Source organism: Peromyscus californicus, unplaced genomic scaffold (genome assembly GCF_007827085.1).
Source record: "Peromyscus californicus insignis strain IS unplaced genomic scaffold, ASM782708v3 Scaffold_2__1_contigs__length_46816999, whole genome shotgun sequence".
In the NCBI taxonomy this organism is placed as follows: Eukaryota; Metazoa; Chordata; class Mammalia; order Rodentia; family Cricetidae; genus Peromyscus; species Peromyscus californicus.
Window position 1 is genome coordinate 40123831 of NW_026294540.1, and position 19000 is coordinate 40142830.

Here is a 19000-nt window from a genome sequence, read left to right on the forward strand (position 1 = left end):
TGCTGAGGTCCCTTTACAGGAACATTCGCCTGCTGGGCTCGAATGTTTTCGTAAGGGACAGTGACAATGGGGGAGGTGAGGAGCGAAGCACACCCCCTCCCCCCAGTGTGTGTGTGTGTGTGTGTGTGTGTGCCCCGCGGTGAGCTGTCTGGTTACCGGACGGGGTCAAAACACCCTGTCCTCGAATCCTTGGACTGTCCGGTTCTTTCTCATTTTCAATCTTTTTTTTTTCCCTTGACGAATTCGTAAGTAAACTATTAATTGTTCCCACCAAATGCAACCAGCTAGCCCTGCGCCCTCCTGGTGTTTGCTGGGTCCACCCGGGCAAGCGCCGGGCGGTGCCTGTGGCGCAGGCTCGTCTCCCGCATGCTGCGCACCGGAGGGGAAGGAACAAGGGGCCGCGCCAGGCCCAGGCTTGACACTGTTGGAGCCCAGATACGGAGGAAGGCAACTGCCTGCCATCCTCTGCAGCACCGGTCACTCGCCAGTGCCTGGGAACGGCCTCAGGGCCTCTGACGCTTGGCTCCCTGGAAAGGGTTGCCGCAACCGCAACCGTTCTTCCTGCGTCGCGCATCCAGCCCTGGCCTTTGGGCTGCCAGCGCTCCAGTGTCTTGGCAAGTGTCCTTGAGTAGTCCGCTCTTGTCCCCTCACCTCCACCTCCCTCCAGAGGGATGCCAGCAACTGCCCAACCCATGCCCTTTCCCGCAAGGGTAAAAGATTCGGGATAAACTATTGACTATTGAAAGGCAATCATATCACTGAAGAGACCCGGTCGTTCCTGAGAAGCACAGATTGCATCTATGATTCTAAAAATAGCTCTGGGAATCTTGTCCCGTTGGATTCTCTGCATCTTCGGCTTAGGACATTTACATAAAGAGGGTGTATTCTGCATTCTAGGGCCCATTTATCTAAGGGATGGGTCTACCCCAGGGCTGGGCAGAACGCTTTGAGTATAGTGGATATCGAGTTGATGGCAGGTGCCTTCCCAGGCATCCGCTTCCGCATCCCTAGTCTCTCTTGCCCATACTGCTCGGGGACATAGATGAGGTGACAGAAGAGATAACAGGCTCCTCTACTTTGATTCTGAGTGCTCCAGGAAGGGATTATTTCTGTGGACCACCATCCCCAGAACCAAAGTTCTGTGGCATAGCTCTGTGTGGAAAGGGGGGAGAATGCATTTTGTTTTATTGGGTTGTTCACCAATAGAAATCAACTCTGCTTCCACCTGTCTGTGTTGGGGAAGCCATGTATGGCTTTGTTTTTTCTTTACCAAGAAAAAGTGGCCGCGGTGGGTGGTGCACACCTATAATCCTGGCACTCAGGAGTCTGAGGCAGGGGGATCTCTGTGAGTTCGAGGCCAACCTGCTCTACAGAGAGAGTTCTGGGACCGGCTCAAAAGTCACACAGAAAAACCCTGTCCAGAAAAACAAAACAACGAGAGAGAGAGAGAGAGAGAGAGAGAGAGAGAGAGAGAGAGAGAGAGAGAGATCTAAGTAGTATTCTTGAGACTCATTAACTCCCTCTCTCTCTCTCTCTCTCTCTCTCTCTCTCTCTCTCTCTCTCTCTCTCTCTCTCTCTCTGGTGTGTGTGTGTGTGGGCGGCGGCGGGGGGTGGTGGTGATGGTCCTTCCTGCTGGTGATGTTGCTTCTCCAGAGGCCACAGCAAGCTGACTGATTCTGGAGCTCCAGGTTTCCAAGTCTGACTTGTTCTCTGGAAAGACTTCTATAGGCATCATCCCTATCCCTATATTACAGCATGATGGGAGGTCGTCTTCAGCCTGGGCTCCACAACACTCAGAGCTGTCCAATGAGTATTGCGATTTTAATATTGGATGGTTTGCGGGGCACTCCAGTCCACCACCAAAGGCCGACCTTCTGGAAGGACAAGGGTCGCGCGCACGCGCGCGCGCGCACACACATACACACACACACACACACACACACACACACACACGCACACGCGCGCGCACACACTACACTGGCCTCCGCAGGGCATCTTCCCCAGGCTGGAAGTTGAGCTGGTCACCTGGGACCAAAACCAGTGTTTTAAATCCCCCCCCCCTCTTCAGCTTTCACTGGCATCTCAGAGTGAGACAGTCGCCTCTGCTCTCGTGTAAATATCAGTAAATCAAATGAAGTGAGAGAAGGAAGATCACTATGGAACACAAGACTCCTGTTTCAGTGCCTTTTGCATTTCCAGTTCCTGCTTAGCAGGAGAGAATGGGGGAGCCAGAGGGGAGCTTTCAGTCCGCCAAGGCTGTAGTGTCGGCAGACCGCAAGGCGAGTGGAGAATTGAAGCAGCGATCTGGATAAATCGAGGGCAAAGCGCTAAACGCTCTAGAATTTGACATATTTTGGCGGCGCGTGCTCGTGAGAATGGGTGCACAAAGGATGCATTATTCGTGTGATAGCTTCCTTTGTGTGGGTGAGTGGATTGTCCTTCCAGGCCCGAGCCAGCCTCCGGCGAAGGATGTACAGCGCCAAGTCCCCTCCTTGGCGCATCCTGCTGGCGTTCGGATCCCTAGGCCCGCGGCGATTCCACCCCGGCCGGATCGGCGCCTAGCAAATCCGCCAGGCGCAGGTGGCCGATCTTCTTCACCTCGCCCAGGGCGGTGCGCAGCTCAGACTCGGGCTGGCAGTGTAGCCGGCGGGCTAGCTCCCGGGGCACCGCGGCGCGGTCGCTCAGGCGCGCAGCCAGCACGAACGGGAAGCCGAAGCGCTGGCGGTACTGGGCGTTGAGTCGCTGCAGCCGCAGCCGGTCGTCGGCGTCCAGGCTGGTGAGGCCCGCTTGGCTCTGCTCGCGCTGCGACTCGGCGGTGAGCGTGCCACGCTGCAGATCGCGGCCCGCTAGGTCCGGGTGACAGCGCAGGATGCCCTCCTGGCCTGCGGAGAAGCACAGACACACACCCGCAGAGGGTTACCCCCTGCAAATCAGAAAGCCAAGCGGGGTCCCCGGGTAGTGGCGTCCTCCCTCTCCAATAACGGGATGCGGTCCCTCTGTCCCCCGCCAGGACCCGGGGGCGGGGCGCGAGTGACAGGTTTGGTCTTTCAGACCTAGGGGATCCTGGAAAGGAGGAGAGAGAGAAAGAAGGCAGTGCCAGAGGCTGGGAATTTACGACCTGCTCCGCCGAGAGCTGGGGAGCGATAAGAAGTCCCAGCTACTCCTATCTTTTCAAAGTCCTTTGCTCTCAGGGGGGCTTTGATGTTGAAAGGGGGCCGGATGCAAGGGCCTGAAGACTTCCGCCAAAAGTCCTGGAAGGGCCTTCGTTCTGCCTCAAAGAAGAAAAGGCAGGAGCGGGGTGGGTCCAGAGGATAATATCCACGGGGCTTGACAAATAAATGCCTAGATTTTGTGACCCTAAGTGTGAGTTCTCGGTCTCCTGGATGAATAGCCGAAGGGTCCCGCGGATTAACCGCAAAGAAATCCATTTCACCGAAATTCTTCCGCTCTTGATGAAAGCTGCTTGCCTTTTTATTATTGCTGTTTGGGAGTTTTGTTTGTTTTGTTTCTTTAATTATGACCACCCACTCCTCTGGGGTTGTGTTGTTACACCTTCTCCGACTGACTTCAGATCCCCAAAGAGCCCGCGTGAGCGAAAGCTCTTGTTCTTCGAGGCCTCACACCGTGGGAAAGCCTAGCTGTGACACCGGGGTTCTAACTCCAGGGGACTCCCGGGCATCGCTTCGTTTAAGCACTGTAAAGAAGGAACTGGAATTCCCGGGCCAGACAAGATCTCAGATGTGGCGGCCCTCCGTAAAAGAAGGGCCGTGGCACCTATTTTACGCACTCTGGAGAACTAAGGACAACTTATTTCCCCACACCCTGGCACCTAATGCACGAGCGGTTCACGTCAGTAGGAAGTCCAGGAAAACGGAACCGTGAGATGCAACTGCCTTTTTATTCCATCTGCACAAAGCAGGTGTCTGTCTCTCTTCGGCAGTGGGACTAGGCGAGACTTTGTTGGAAATGGGAAATAGTTAAAACGTCCTCTAGTAAGTTGTGTCTCAATGCTCACAAAGAGGAAAAACCCCTTTAAATATGGTGCGGCCTCCTCTTCCTCAAGGTAGCCCTCCACCTCGCCCCCACAACAGAATAGAAAGAAAATAAACGAGAATCAAAGCAAACCCGAGGTCACTGTCCTGAGAGCCTTGGATGCGGAACTCCAGCTCCAGGGGATCCGACAATTTCTCCTGGCCTTCTTGGGCACGGCCGCGCACAAACAAGTAGCGTACAATCACAGACACATAAATAAAAAGAAAGATTAAATCTATTTTAAAAAATACTCAGCGAAGGCTCGGAAAACAAACGTTAGTTCACCTGCCCAAGGTCACTGAGCTGCGCACCTGTCCCCTTCGCTCTAAGCCCACAGCCCCCTTGAATGACTTGCCTGTCCCTGCAAGGCTAAGGGGGGTCGGTCACCAATCCCACTCTTCCCCTCTCATGGGGACCCTAACTCCAGGCCAACAGAATCAGTAGTTCTTCCTCTGCAGTGGAGTTTTCCGTGTGGTGCGAAAATGTGGGTGTTAAATTCACCACCTGGGGGACCAGGGGCTGGCAGTTGCCACTCAGGACAGGTTCGTCCCACATCCACCCAATCCCAGGCTGGGCAGGCAGCCGTGGCTGCTCCAGGGGAGCTGCAGGGGAGCTGCAGGGGAGTCGGGCACATTTGTGCTACTGTGACTGCGCACCCCCAACCGATCCTTTCTTGTTCAGAGTTTCAAAGCAGCCTCTGGGTCCCCTCGCCCAGGAGGATCCAATTGCTGTAGTGCATGTGCTCCCGGATCAGTCCAAGCTGCCATCGAAGTAGTTATTGGTGGGATTCTCGGGAGGGGGAAGTCTTTTTTTTTTTTTTTTTTTCCTTCCCACTGTCCCTCAGGAACCTGCTAGCGCATGCGTGGAGCGGAGCGGCCTGCCTAGCAGCGCCACCCCCCAAACCTTCTTGCCCTTACACCTCACTTCTCACTCCTCCTAGAGTTTATCTTCCCTCTTGAAAGCATCGCCTGGGTTAATGTTTTCCTAGGAGTGAGATGTGTTTTCCACTCTTGCAGAGAGGACAAGAAAGGGAAGAGAGAAGAGGCCCAGAACAGGGTAGAGCAAAGGGCAGAAGAAAACACGCTAAACTAGCGGAACCGAAATTTACACACACACACACACACACACACACACACACACACACACACACACACACACACACCCCTTTCAGCACACAGCAAGAAAGAACTGAAGTCTGGAAGGGCGGCTTACCCAGAAGAAATAAAGCTGGTTTGCGCAGCCCCAGATCCACCTTCACTGCTCCAAATCACCGATCCCTTGGCTACTGCCGAGGCTAGCACCCATCTCCCTACAGAAACACACAGCAAGGACCCTCCCTGGTTCCCAGCCACACTGTGCCTCCTTCGAGGTGCCCCCAGCTGTGGCCATTGATCCCAGTCGGAGGCTGGAGACTGTGGAAGTCAGCCTGCCTTCCTGAGTCTCCCTACGTGGGTGGCCCAATGCTGGGCAGTCCCCGTTCTTAACAGCTCATGGAAATTCTGATTTTCCCAGTGATGTCACTGGGCGTCATGACTTGGGAGGCTGGTAGGCATTATTTACTGGGAACACAGGACTGAGATGTCTGCATGAAGAAGACTCTCTGTGAATCCACAGAAGAGCCGGGCGGCGACAGTGTCCTCTGAGCAAGAGGCAATTGCCCAGAACCCCATTAGGGCCACCTGTGCCCTGTGTCCTGACCAGTCATATGTCCCCACTCCTGGCTCAACGGATGGTCTTGTGTCGTTTAATAAAATCCAACTCCTTTACCAGTGGTTTTTTTTAAAAACTCAGTTATTTTAAAAGATCTTTAAAAATATTTATTTTTTAATTTTTGTGTGTTTACACACAAGTGTGTGCACATAAGCATGAGCACGTGTGTGCTTGGTGCCCATGGATGAGGCATCCAATCCCCTAGAGCTGGAGTCACAGGTGATTGGTTGTGAGCTCTGGATGTGGGTGCTGGAAACAGACAGAACTCGGGTCCTCGGCAAGAGCAGTAGTCGCTCAACCTCTGAACCCTTTCTGTAGACACACTGTTCTTCTGGTGACAGGGTCTCATCTAGCCAAGGCTGGCCTTGAACTCCTGATCTTCCTCCCAAGTGTTGGAATTACATATATGCACTACCCACACTGAGTTTCAAAACTTGTGGTTTTGAAGTGTGTGTGTGTGTGTGTGTGTGTGTGTGTGTGTGTGTGTGTGTGTGTGTGTGAGAGAGAGAGAGAGAGAGAGAGAGAGAGAGAGAGAGAGAGAGAGAGAGAGACTTGGGGGTGCCCTTGCAGGCAAGAGAGCTCTGATCCCATGGAACTGGATTCATGGGTGGTTTTGAACCACCCGGTGGGTTCTGGGAACTGAGCTGGGATCCCTCGCAAGAGCAGTAAGTGCCCTTAATGAACCACTGGGCATCTCTCCAGCATGTTTTGAGTTGTATTTTTCCTTCTCAGACCTCATCTCTACAGCCTCATGTATGCATTTCTCCACCCTCCCATCCTTACCTCTCAGCAAATGGGAACGCACTGAGGACCACTCCTTCCAGAGGCAGAAGTAGAACCCCCATTAAACTCCACTTTCCTCCACTGTTTCCTTATTTCTCTGGCCTTCTCACTTCCAGGTTGTTTACCTCCTCACTTCTCCATCTAGATTACGCTATGATGTCTCTGACCCCTCCCACAAACCAGTCTGCCCTCATCAGAGTCAATTAATGATGTCAGTCCAGCCTGAGCCCAAAGGCCTCCCCTGGCACCATCCCTCCAACCTTTACAGTTTGGTCCTGGCTCTCCTCACTTGCCTGCCTTTGTCTGGCTCAGCCCAGAAGTTAGGACTGGAAGGAGACTCACACCTCCCTTCTTTATTTACATAGTAAGCGTTCTTGCCCAGGGTTTTCTTTGTTTTTGTTACATTTTTCTTCAGAGACAGGGTCTCTTGTAGGCCAGGCTGGCTTCAAGTTCCATATATGGCTGAGGATAACCTTCCTCCCTCCATCTCCCAAGTGCTGGGAGCACAGCCGTTGTGCCTGGATTATGCTGAGTGCTGGGAATCCAACCCAGGGCTTCACGCGTCCTAGATCAGCACTATACCAACCACCGGAACTCCGTCTCCTCCCCTATCACTCAATTTATTTTTAAATCTTGCATTTTGCTGCCAGGGATTTCACCCCGGGTCCCTGCATGTTAGACACACCCTGTCCCCTGGGCCACGCCCCCAGGCAGTCAATTCTCCCATGACACCAACATCTAGTTTGTCCTTGGCTTCCAACATGTTCCTTTTCTATGGTCCAATGGCACATTCAGCATCTTCGTGTTGGTGCTTATTAGGACCAAAACTAACAAGCTCCTCTTTTCTGCTTTATGTCTTTGTACCCCAGAAAATTACAGCACCCCCCTACAGCCACTCAGACTAAGTACTGAGTGGTTATGGTCAGCATTTGTTGACTGTGAGCTCCCTCCCCGGCAAACCCTCCCACCTAACTCTTGTTGACTTCAGTTCTTCTCTCTTCTCCAGCAGCTTCTTGCAGTCCCCGCTACCCTCACCACAGTGCAAACAACCTGTTCTCTCACTTGTAACCATTGCAGTGGCATCTTGACCCATCTCCCTGTGCCCGATGGAGCCCCTACACAACTTTTGTAAGATGTCCGCACAACGGTGTATTGGTATGGTAAAGACAGAAGCGCGGGCGCACACGCACACACACACACACACACACACACACACACACACACACACACACACACACACACCACACGGGGGTGGGGGTGTAGAAACAAAGACAGAGAGGAGGGGGAGAGAGAGATTTGTTGCTGTCGGTTTGGGAGGTTGGCACTGGAGATGGGACCCACAGCCTTAAGAACGCAGCTGAGTGGTTCGTTTCCCCAGCCCACTCTAGCTTTGAACAGAACTGAGCTGGTCCAGGGGCTTCTGTGTATGTTTCAACCTTCCTTTCTTTACCACAGCTGTCACATTGCCCCTGCCTAGGTCAGTGACAGTTGATTGGCTAGACAACGCGTTAGCAGGCTAGGCTAGAGCCCAATATTGATCCTGTGCTGCCATCTAGTGGCCATATACATCATCGCCTAATCTAAAGGAGAGGTCAACCTCCCTTTTGCTCCAAAAATCCAGTTTTCTGTGAAAGGTAAAGTTTTTTTCTTTTTCTTTTTCTTTCTTTTTTTTCCTAAAAGATAATCCATGGGGCTGCAGAGATGGCTCAGCGGTTAAGAGCACTGACTGCTCTTCCAGAGGACCCGGGTTCAATTCCCAGCACCCACGTGGCAGCTCACAACTGTCTGGAACTCCAGTTCCTGGGGATCTGACGCCCTCACACAGACATACATGCAGGCAAAACACCAATGCACATTAAATAAAAATAAATGAATTATTTTAAAAAGATAACCCAAGTAAATCCTTCTCTGGGAAGAATACTGTGTCTCATCTGCCCACGATGATACTTGACTTTTGTCAATTTGACACAATCTATAGCCATCCATCTGTGAAGGGGAAAACTCAACCGAAGAATCATTTCCACTAGATTGGCCTGTGGGTGTGTTTGTGGGGCTTTTTCTTTTTTTTTTCCTTTCTTTTTCCTTTTTTGCTTTTTCGAGACAGGGTTTCTGTGTGTTACAGCTCTGGCTGTCCCGGAACTCACAGAGATTCTCCTGCCTCTGCCTCCCAAGTGCTGGGATTAAAGGTGTGCTCCATCACCATCTGGCTTGCCGGGCATTTTCTTAATTGTTAATTGATGAAGGAGGGCCCAGCCCACTATGGGTGGTGCCATCCCTAGGCAGGCAGGCTTGAGCTGGATAAGGAAGGAAGCTGAGCAAGCCAGAGAAAGCAAGCTAGTAAACAGTGTTTCTCCATGGTCTCGGCTTCAGTTCCTGCCTCACAGATATGGACTGTGATGTGGAAGTGTAATCCATATAAACCCTTTATATCCCCAGTCCCAGAGGATAGAAAGCTCCAGTCCCAGGGGATCTGATACCTACTTCTGGCTCCTCAGACACCTGCATTCATGGGCTGTGCAGATATACACTCTGCCACATACATAGTCACATAAATAAATTAATTAAAAATTCATGTTGGATTCATTATTTTAAAAACGGAACCTTAAAAGACATTGAGTTTGCTGGGCGGTGGTGGTGCATGCCTTTAATCCCAGCACTCCAGAGGCAGAGCCAGGTGGATCTCTGTGAGTTCGAGGCCAGCCTGGGCTACAGAGCGAGATCCAGGACAGGCTCCAAAGCTACACAGAGAAACCCTGTCTCGGAAAAAAAAAAAAAAAGACACTGAGTTTCCAGGGTTTTTTTTCCCCTCTGATAGAAAAAATGTGCAAGGGATTGAACGAGTGCTGGGATTATGGGCCTGGGTCACCCTGCTGGGCTTCAGTTTGAGACACACACACTTAAATTTTGAATTTTACATGCTTGAGTGTTTTGCTTGTATTGTGTCTGCGCACACATGTATTCTTGGTGTCCACAGAGGCCAGAAGAGGACATCAGATTTTGGGAGTTAGAGGCATTTGTGAGCAGCTATGTGGATGCTGAGAATTGGTCTCCAGACCTCTGGAAGAAGAGCCAGTGCTCTTAACTGCCCAGCGAGCATCCGCCGGCCCTCAGCTTGATTTGGTAACATCTCCCCCGTTCTTCCTAGGTAAGTTCTCTTTTGAGCACATCCAGGTGAGGATGGGAAACCTCTGAATGTTCACAGCTGTCCTGAAGGCAGCAGTCTGTGCCTGTCCCTTTGTGAGAACCCAGGGTCACCCTCCTGCCCAAGGTCCCCAAGGGCATGTCTGGCTTCTCTGGGAATCAGAGTAGCCTGTGAGCAAGAACTGCTCGCCCTTGGCCTCTGTGCCATCCAGTCTGAACTTCTGCCTCATCTTCTCCTGCCCACGGCCCCAAATTCTTCAGGGCCCTCGGAACACACCAATGTGCGTCAACTTCTCTTCTTTCCTCAGACTCTTGGATCTGAGCAGATACACTTTCCTTGTTCAACCTGGTCCTTTCTTGTAAACATGCCCTGCTTTGCATTCCCCTCGGGGTCCCTGAGATATACCCCCTGCCTTCTCTCTTGCGTCCAGAGCATTGCTAAAGCGGACACTGGGTGGCTGAAAGGGGCCAGCCTTGGTTTGTCCTTTGGCCTCTAACTCACCAAGGCCTTTGCCCCGTCCCGTTGGTGACCTCCAGGCTCCAATGTTTATTTGCCATGCTGTCTTACCGGACACACTCTTAGGTCCTACTTAGAGTCTAGCACCTTGAAAGGATGTTTACTGACCCTTCCAATAAACCCAGCTAAGTCACTATAAGCAACAGGGCTAAAAGAATCTAAAATATTTTTATATACCATACTGGAAATCGCTTTGTGCTCGCGGGCCTGAAGTCTTACCTGACCTTGGAAGAGCATCGATAAAAGCAAAAAAGTGATTCTCTAAGTCTTCCAAGTCCGAGAATGGACGCTGGGACCAAACAGCAGCTGCAATCAGAGGGCATTTTTCAATGATGTTCCCAAACACATCCACAAATTCACCGAAGTCCATGGAGTTGATCTTCTCTATGTCCATGGCTGAGATCCTGTTCTCATCGGGTGACACCGACTCTTTTTCATAGGGTTGTGTTTGCTGAACACACAGCTCGCCTTGTGCAACCCCAGCTGAGCTAAATGCCTGTGGGTGGAGCCTATCCAGAATGTTCCTGCAATGTGGAAACACAGGTTTGAGGGTTTTGTTGGTGGCAGGGGGTGACATGTGTGATGGGGATAGAACCCACACATTCTAGACAAGCATTCTACCCCTGAGTTTTGTCCCACCCAGGCTTAAGATGACCAAGAGAGCAGAGACTTCTGCATAATGAATGTTTCCAACCAAGGTATCACCATAATCAGAGTCAGCAGTGGCCATATTTCACTGGACAGACGCGTGGTGTCATTAACATCTTACTTTATTTCACACGCGTGTTTTTCCAGCATGCATATCCGTGTACCACTTACATGTCTGGTGCCCACAGAGGCTAGAAGAGGGTGTGGGATCCCCTGAAATTGGAGTTCCAGGTGGTTGTGAACCACCACGTGGATGCTGGGGATAGAACCAGGGTTGTTCCTGGGGAAGTTTTTCCTGGTAATCCAGGCAGGTCACAGGTCCACCTACTTGGAAGGTGATTTCTCATCTGTCCCTGCTGCTGCTCTAGGGCAGTGGTTCTCAACCTTCCTAACGCTTCGACCCTTTAATACAGCTCCTCCTGCCGTGCTGACCCCCAACCATAAAATGATTCGTTGCTACTTCACAACTGAAATTTTCTACTGTTAAGATCGCAATGTAAATACCTGATCTACAGGGTATCTGATATGTGACCTCTGTGAAAGGATCATTTGACCGCAAAGGGGGTCACAACTCACACCCTGAGAAACGCTGCTCTAGAGGCTAGGTACCATGTTTTAATCTTTCTTCATACCCCAAATGCTTAACACAACAGACACTTAATTAGTGCGTATGAAAAAGGGTAAGGAGTCTCAGGAGGAGTTCTGCCTCTTGGAGTGCTATTTTCTTTTCTTTTTTTTTTTTTTAAAGATATTTATTTATTTACTTTTGATTTTTTGAGGCAGGGTTTCTCTGTGTAGCCCTGGCTGTCCTGGAACTTGCTTTATAGCCCAGACTGGCCTCGAACTTGCAGAGATCCACCTGCCTCTGCCTCTGCCTCTGCCTCTGCCTCCCGAGTGCTGGGATTAAAGGCCTGTGCCACCACTGCCCGGCCTTATTTTTATTTTTCAAATTAGGTGCATTATATGTGTGTACACATCTAAGTGTAGGTGCCCAAGGAAGAGGGTGTCGAATCTGCCTCCAGGTTCCCGCCTGGAGTTCCTGTCTTGCATTCTTTCGATGACAGGCTCCCCTGGCTTGTTTTGTGTTTTAGCAACAGCGAAGCAAACAGATGACGGTGTGGCAGAAGAGTCCAGCTAAGGCTATTACCAGGAGAGTCCTTGACGGAAAAAGAGCACAGAAAAGATTAGGAAGGAATACAAGAGAGTGTGGGGGTGGGGCCCCAGACAGGAGGGCGCCCCCTGCTGATGGCGTGGGGAAGACGAGACGGGGTACAGGGGGCTCCGATCTCAGGCGGGCTCGGTTAGTGTCGGGCTAGGGACAAGCACGAAAGGCGCTCGTTACCGTGAGTCCAGAAACGATGGCACCCTGGGTAAATTATCTCCAAAGGCTTTCCTGTCACTCAATATTTGCCTTTGCAGGTGCCAAGGGGCAATCACAAGGCAGGCCTGGTGCTAGACACGGTGGTGCTCGGGCGCCATCTGCTGGCACAGTCACCACAAAGCACTGCTGGGAGGGGCTGCCTAAGCCCGCAGGCTCCTCTGGAAGGATGTTAAGGAGGGGTGAGACCTTATCAGCCAGGGGTGTCATTATGGAGGTCTGGGCGCCGTGCTGTTGAGATTAGATAGGTGTGGCTTCGCTGTCCTGTCTAGAAGCAGGTGTCCTGGTCCTCTCCGGCTCTTAAAGTCTTTCTGCCACCGCATTCCTGGGGTCCCCTTGGGCGTTGGGTGTGGGGATTGCATTGTGGACGTACCAGTTGGGGCTGGGCACACCACACGGTCACTTATTCTCTGCTTTTTGGCCAGTTGTAAAGGCAATCAAGGGCTGCTGAGAGAGGAAGACTCAGTCTCTCCCAGGGATGGGCCCCCAACAGGTTATCCGTGTACGTATGCGCAACACTGAATGGAGGATTCAGTAGTGTGTGTGTGTGTGTGTGTGTGTGTGTGTGTGTGTGTGTGTGTGTGTGTGCGCGCGCGCGCACGCGCATGCGTGTGTGTGTGCGTGCGTGTGTGTGTGTGTGTGTGTGTGTGTGTGTGTGTGTGTGTGTGTGTGTGTAACAACGATTATAGAAGGAGATGTCAGTCATGAACTCGATGGGGGGAGTGAGACATGGGAGGAGTTTGAGCGAGAAGAGAGAAAGGTAGATATGAAATTCTAAAAACGTTTAAAGGGGAAATTACGGCAAGCAGTAGTCTAGTTACTACCGCAGCTGGTTACCTCTCATAGTGTATTCAATATACTTTAAGAAAGAAAGAAAGAAAGAAAGAAAGAAAGAAAGAAAGAAAGAAAGAAAGAAAGAAAGAAAGAAAGAAAGAAAGAAAGAAAGAAAGAAGACAGGTCACATCAGGGACACAGCTTGACCCAAACTGAAGGGACCACGAGCACGTTTAGTGATCCTAACCTCACTCTCCGTGACGACACCCCAAACCTCTCCCCACCCGGCCCAGAAGCATATTCAAATGTCATTAGTTTGAGAAGTTGCCATCATGGTGACCAAGGGCTGTGCCTACACAGGACAGCAAAATGAGGAATGTAGCTGGAGTTTTCCTGCCTGGCCCACAGTCAGGACAAATCTCTCTCACCTGCCAGTCCCACAGCCGCTCAGACCCGACCAAGTAAACACAGAGACTTATATTAGTTACAAACTGTATGGCCGTGCCAGGCTTCTTGCTAACTGTTCTTATATCTTAAATTAATCCATTTCCGTAAATCTATACCTTGCCACGTGGCTCGTGGCTTACCGGCATCTTCACATGCTGTTTGTCATGGTGGCAGCTGGCAGTGTCTCTCTGACTCAGCCTTCCACTTCCCAGCTTTATTCTCCTCCTTTTCCCGCCCACATTTCCTCCTGCCTGACTACTGGCCAATCAGTGTTTTATTTACCAACCAATCAGAGCAACACATTTGCCACACAGAACATCCCACAGCAGAGGAACATCAGATAATGAAAGGCAGGTGGGGCAGTCCTTATCTAGAGTGGGGGAGCCAGACTGAATTCTAAATTTACCGTGCTTAGAATATTTTTGTACACGTAATTTGCAAAATCCATTTATGTTTCACGTGTGCCTCATGCACACAGTCTGATAGTAGCTTGATGTAGTAAATTTTAACTCACCTTCGTCCTGACTTCCATGCACAGGAGGCCAGGCACCGAGTTTTCCATGTGTGGTGTATCATGCTGATGTTCAGTGGATTCGGATTCTGGGTTTTAGCATTTGGATCAGGGATGCTCACTGCATAACATGAATGCATCTCTGAAGAACAACTCAATATTGTGCTTTTAAATAAAGGATTCCTGTGTTTATTTTATGCCTATGTGTATGTGCCTGAGTGTGGGTACACCACGTGCATGCAGCGCCTATGGAGGCCAGTAGATGGTGTCAGATCCCTTAGAACTGGGGTTACAGGTGGTTGTGAGTTCCCAGTCATGGGTGCCGGGAACTTCTCTGCAGGAGCTGCGGACTATTAACTGTCTCTCCAGCAGGTTAATTTAAGTTAGAAGAGCTAGTGAGGGCCAGGCAGTGGTGGTGCACGCCTTTTAATCCAAACACTCAGGAGGCAGAGGCAGGCGGATCTCTGTGAGTTTGAGGCCCCAACATTCTGCTTCTTAAAAGAAAGAAGCATTTGGTAGTGTACATAGACTATAATACCGTTTTTTAAAAAGATTTATGGCTGGGTGGTGGTGGCGCACACCTTTAATCCCAGCACTTGGGAGGCAGAGCCAGGTGGATCTCTGTGAGTTCGAGGCCAGCCTGGGCTACTGAGTGAGTTCCAGGAGAGGCGCAAAGCTACACAGAGAAACCCTATCTCGAAAAACCAAAAAAAAAAAAAAAGATTTATGGATTTATGTATATGAGCGGTCTACTTTCATGTATATTTGCATGACAGAAGAGGGCATCAGATCCCACTGTAGATGGTTGTGAGCCAACATGGGGTTGCTGGGAATTGAACTCAGGTCCTCTGGAAGAGCAGCCAGTGCTCTTAACCACCAAGCCATCTCTCTGGCCCCTATAATACCGTTCTTATAACACTTACAAACAAGAGACAACTCATTTTCATGGAAATGAAGCCCTTTGGTGATTTCAGCACTGCACACAAGGGAGTGACTCCAGGTGCAAACCGTGTGTTTGACTCCACCCACAGAGACGGCACAGACCGAGTGTGCAGCTCTCCCAGACAGAGTCACTTTGAGAGAAGAAAGAAGATGGCTAGAGTTGTCATCGGCACGCAACTCGAGACAAGCAGCCCAAGAGGCTTGGCCGAATGCCGTAGCTCCACTCTCTCCTCCAACTCCATCAAGACAATGGAGAACCATAAACTGAGAAAGACCACTGGTGGGCTGATGTAGAGAAGGCAAAACCAGTGGAACTCTCAACTCTGCCTGTAGGCAGCCTCGGGTCCCACGCTAGGTTCTCAGGTGTGAAGGCCAGTGTGGAGGAGCAGTACAGGTACTCAGGAGGCGGAGGCAGGAGGATGGGGAATCTAGGGACGTATATTATGCCAGCAAAATGCCAGGGAGACACTGAAAAGGTCGGACATATGGTATGGAGTAGAGGTAACTGAGCCACTTGGCAGAATGTAGATTAATAAAAGCAGGTTAATTTAAGTTAGAAGAACTAGTGAGGGCCAGGCAGTGGTGGTGCATGCCTTTTAATCCAAGCACTCAGGAGGCAGAGGCAGGCGGATCTCTGTGAGTTTGAGGCCAGCCTGGTCTACAGATTGAGATCCAGGACAGGCTCCAGAGCTACACAGAGAAACCCTGTCTCAAAACCCGCCCCCTCCAAAAAAGGAGCTAGTGAGACAAGCCTAAGCTTTCGTAGTTAATAAGGAGTCTCTGTGTCACTATTTGCGAGCTGACAGTCCTAAGAGAAAGTCCAACTACAGAAGAGGGCATTGGATCCCCTGGAACTGGAGTTATCGACGGCTCTGAGGCACCATGTAGGTGCTGGGAACTGTACACAGGTCTTCTGTTAGAGCAAGAAGTGCTCCTAACCACTCTGCAGCCCCAAGTTCTGTCTTTAAGAAGGGCTAAGATGGTAGCTATTATGTTCTGGGCTTTTTTTCCCCCACAAAGAAAGACAAGTAAGTACAATCACTGAGCAATGCTGGAGTCCATGTGCAATCTTAGGAGACAGCAGGCCTTGGAGACTGCAAATCCTACTGTTTCCGTTTCCTCTGAGGAAACCGGAGCGATCCTCAGAGCTCACTTCAGAGGGCCGTGGAGGGTGAAGGAAAGCAGTTACAGACTTCTCAGTCATGACGAGCGTCTCACAAATATGCAGACTCGGGGACTTTTCCACACGTCATCAAGGACAAAAAGCACATTTGACAACATGGCCAGTGTGGTCGACTGCAGTTGTGGGAAAGCAGAGAGTGTGCGGTGGTTTGGATGAGAACTGTCCCTTAGGCTCCTGTGTTTGAACACCCAGTTGATGCTCTTGGGGTGTATGTTTTAGAACCTTCATGAGACGTGGCCTTGCCGGAGAAGCACGTCTCTGGGGTGGGCTTTTGTTTGTTTGTTTGTTTGTTTGAGACAGGATCTCAATATTATCCTGGGCTGGCCTGGAACTCATTATGTAGACCAGGCTAGACTTGAATTCAGAGGGATCTTCCTGCCTCTGCCTCCCAAGTGCTGGAATTGAAGGTGTGCACCACCACACCTGGCTGGGGATGCCGTTTTGAGGGTTCATGACCTCTTCCTACTTCCATTTCTCTCCCTGCTCTGCACTGTGGTTGAGGATGTGAGCTTCCAGCTTCCTGATCCAGCGGCCGTACCTGCTGCATGCCCTGCCTACTGCATGCCATGCCTGCTGCATGCCATGCCTGCTGCATGCCATACCTGCTGCATGCCCTGCCTGCTGCCTGCCATGCGTGCTGCATACCATGCTTCTCTGCTGTGATGGACTCTTATCCCCAATTCTTTCTTCCATAAGCTGCTTTATCACAGCAACAGAAAGGTAACTAATACAAAGTCTCCCCACCCCACATCCACCACTCCCATCTGTGTGTGAGAGGAATACATTAACAAGGTAGGAGAAATACCCTTGACACCAGAACAGGACTTCAGCTAGAGAGGCGTCCCACACTTGTTACATACTAGAGGAGCGTGGCACTTACTAGTCTAAGTAAAAACAACACTAGTGGAATGTTTATCAGCAAACATATCTTATGCTTTTCCATCAGTAGGCAAAAAGCAGTCAAATGTCTGTACCTAGTACTTCCTGACTACACAAATTGGAATTGAGTGTATGAATTTGCCTAAATCTCTAAACTGCTTAAACTCCAACTTAGAAGAGGACATTTGTCGTAGAAGCTAATTACGGCACCAGATAAGAAAGCTGTATGTGCAGAGACAGCCTGATGATACAGATAGGAAGTTCTCACAGGTTGCCATGGAAGCAGCTATCCTCAGTGGGCGTGGAGATGGAGGCTGAGGCAGAAGAGGCGGCCAGAAAACCCCAGACACATCCCGGGCCACAGAGGTGGTTTTGGCTGGAGAGAAAACATTATGCAGCTAGTGTTGAGAGGTAAAGCAGAGGAAGAGGGGGGAAAGCTGGACCATCGGAGAGAACTGGACCGTGGCACACTCAAGTAAGTGGGTAAGTACTTAGGGAGATGGATCTTGAGACAGTGGAAATGCATTAGATCAGTGGTTCTCAACCTGTGGGTCACAACCCCCACAGGAGTCATGTATCAGATATCTTGCATATCAGGTATTTACATGATGATTCATAACAGCAAAATTACAGTTATGAAGTAGCAATGAAAGAATTTCATGGCTGGAAGTCACCACAACATCGAAGGGTCGCAGCGTTAGGAAGGTTGAGAACTGCATTAGACAGAAAAGAGGCTTCGGGAAGAATCAGGTGAAGCCAGGCTTGGTGGCACAGCCTGGAGTCCCAGCACTCGGGAGGTAGAGACAGGACAACCAGAAGTTCAAGGCCTTCCTTGGCTACGCACTAAATCTGAGGCCAGCCTGGGACACACAGGATCCTGTCTTCGGACAAAACAAAGATCTAAAAGACAGAACCTAGTGGCATCCAGGAATGCAAGGGGACAAAGCCAGCCAAATCTATAAACCCGTGGATGGGAGGTTTCAAAAGATGAATAGCAAATGTGTAAGAAAGAGAGTTAGAGAACGGAGTGGATGCAGCATCGCTTGTCCTCAGCCTGGTGGACTCAGGACACTTTTAATATTCTCATGAAAGGGTCAACCCTCTGCCAGACATGAAGATGCAGGCAGAGGCAGAAGGATCTCAAGTTTGAGGCCAGCCTGAGCTACATAATTAGTTCAAGGACGAACTAGGAGGAAGCCTCTCCCAGAATGCACTTGCTCAAGAGAAAAACATGCAAACACACGCATGAGGCCATGAGATCCGGTTAGGGCTTCCCTGAATAGTCTGAGTAAAGGATCAAAGACCAACATGTCTATAGTAGAAAGTTTATTTCCATCCATAAAATATATCACTAAACAGATGAAAAAGTTACATATTATTTTAAAACATAGATTTTTAAAAATCATATTTAGCTTCTCCTTAGCAAAAAATGGTTTTTTATTTTGTTTTGTCTTGTTTTATGTATTTACAAGAATATACTATATTTCAGGTACATGGTTTCCCCTTCAAGCCAGCCTGGGAAGGCCTCCCGATGTAGGCAGGCTTGCCAATAAATCCCATTATTGGCTTTTCCTGCCTGTGCAGGGGGTGAGCTGATTTTCTAGAAGTCACTTTGGAGACAAGAGTAATGGCAGAGAGCATCTAGAGGAAAGTCCAGCGAAGCAGCAGCCGGTAGGGCACTTCCTCTGAGGTGAGGCTAGTCTTGGCTCTGTGATCTACAGCCTGTGTAGGGTGGCGGGGGATGGAGGCCTCGTCACTAACTTCTTTCTCCATGAATCTTCGCCTGGGCCTGTGGCGATGGCGGCTCTGAGCCTGCCTCTCTGCTGACAGACCGCCTGTTTTGGTAGATGGAAGAATGTTCTGGAACGTTGTCCCCCATGTTCTGATACATCTGGAAAAGGGGAGAGGCAGTAAGGGTGCCCGTCCGAACAAGACTCACCTGTGTGCCTAAAAGGCAAAGTACTTAAATTAAGCCTTACTTTTATGGACCATTTAAAAATGTGGATTTAGGGGCTAAGAGATGGCTCAGTGGTTAAGAGCACCGGCTGCTCTTGC

At 50.3% G+C, this 19000-nt stretch overlaps 2 protein-coding genes across 5 annotated transcripts in view; both read right to left on the reverse strand.

The window, feature by feature from the left end:
* Positions 1-2520: 2520 nt before the first annotated feature.
* Positions 2521-10577, reverse strand: Urad (ureidoimidazoline (2-oxo-4-hydroxy-4-carboxy-5-) decarboxylase). The gene is made up of 2 exons (XM_052754719.1): positions 10403-10577; positions 2521-2882 (listed from the first exon to the last, which is right to left on the reverse strand). The coding sequence occupies exons 1-2, from the start codon at positions 10575-10577 to the stop codon at positions 2521-2523; spliced, it is 537 nt and encodes a 178-aa protein (XP_052610679.1).
* Positions 10578-18254: 7677 nt separating this feature from the next.
* Flt3 (fms related receptor tyrosine kinase 3) overlaps positions 18255-19000 on the reverse strand; it is a 128455-nt gene continuing 127709 nt past the window's right edge. For all 4 annotated transcript variants that reach the window (XM_052754529.1, XM_052754528.1, XM_052754527.1 and 1 more), the window contains one exon: positions 18255-18836. In XM_052754529.1, the coding sequence (XP_052610489.1) occupies positions 18702-18836 (135 nt within the window). In that variant the 3' untranslated portion in view covers positions 18255-18701. The remainder of the gene's footprint in view (positions 18837-19000) is intronic.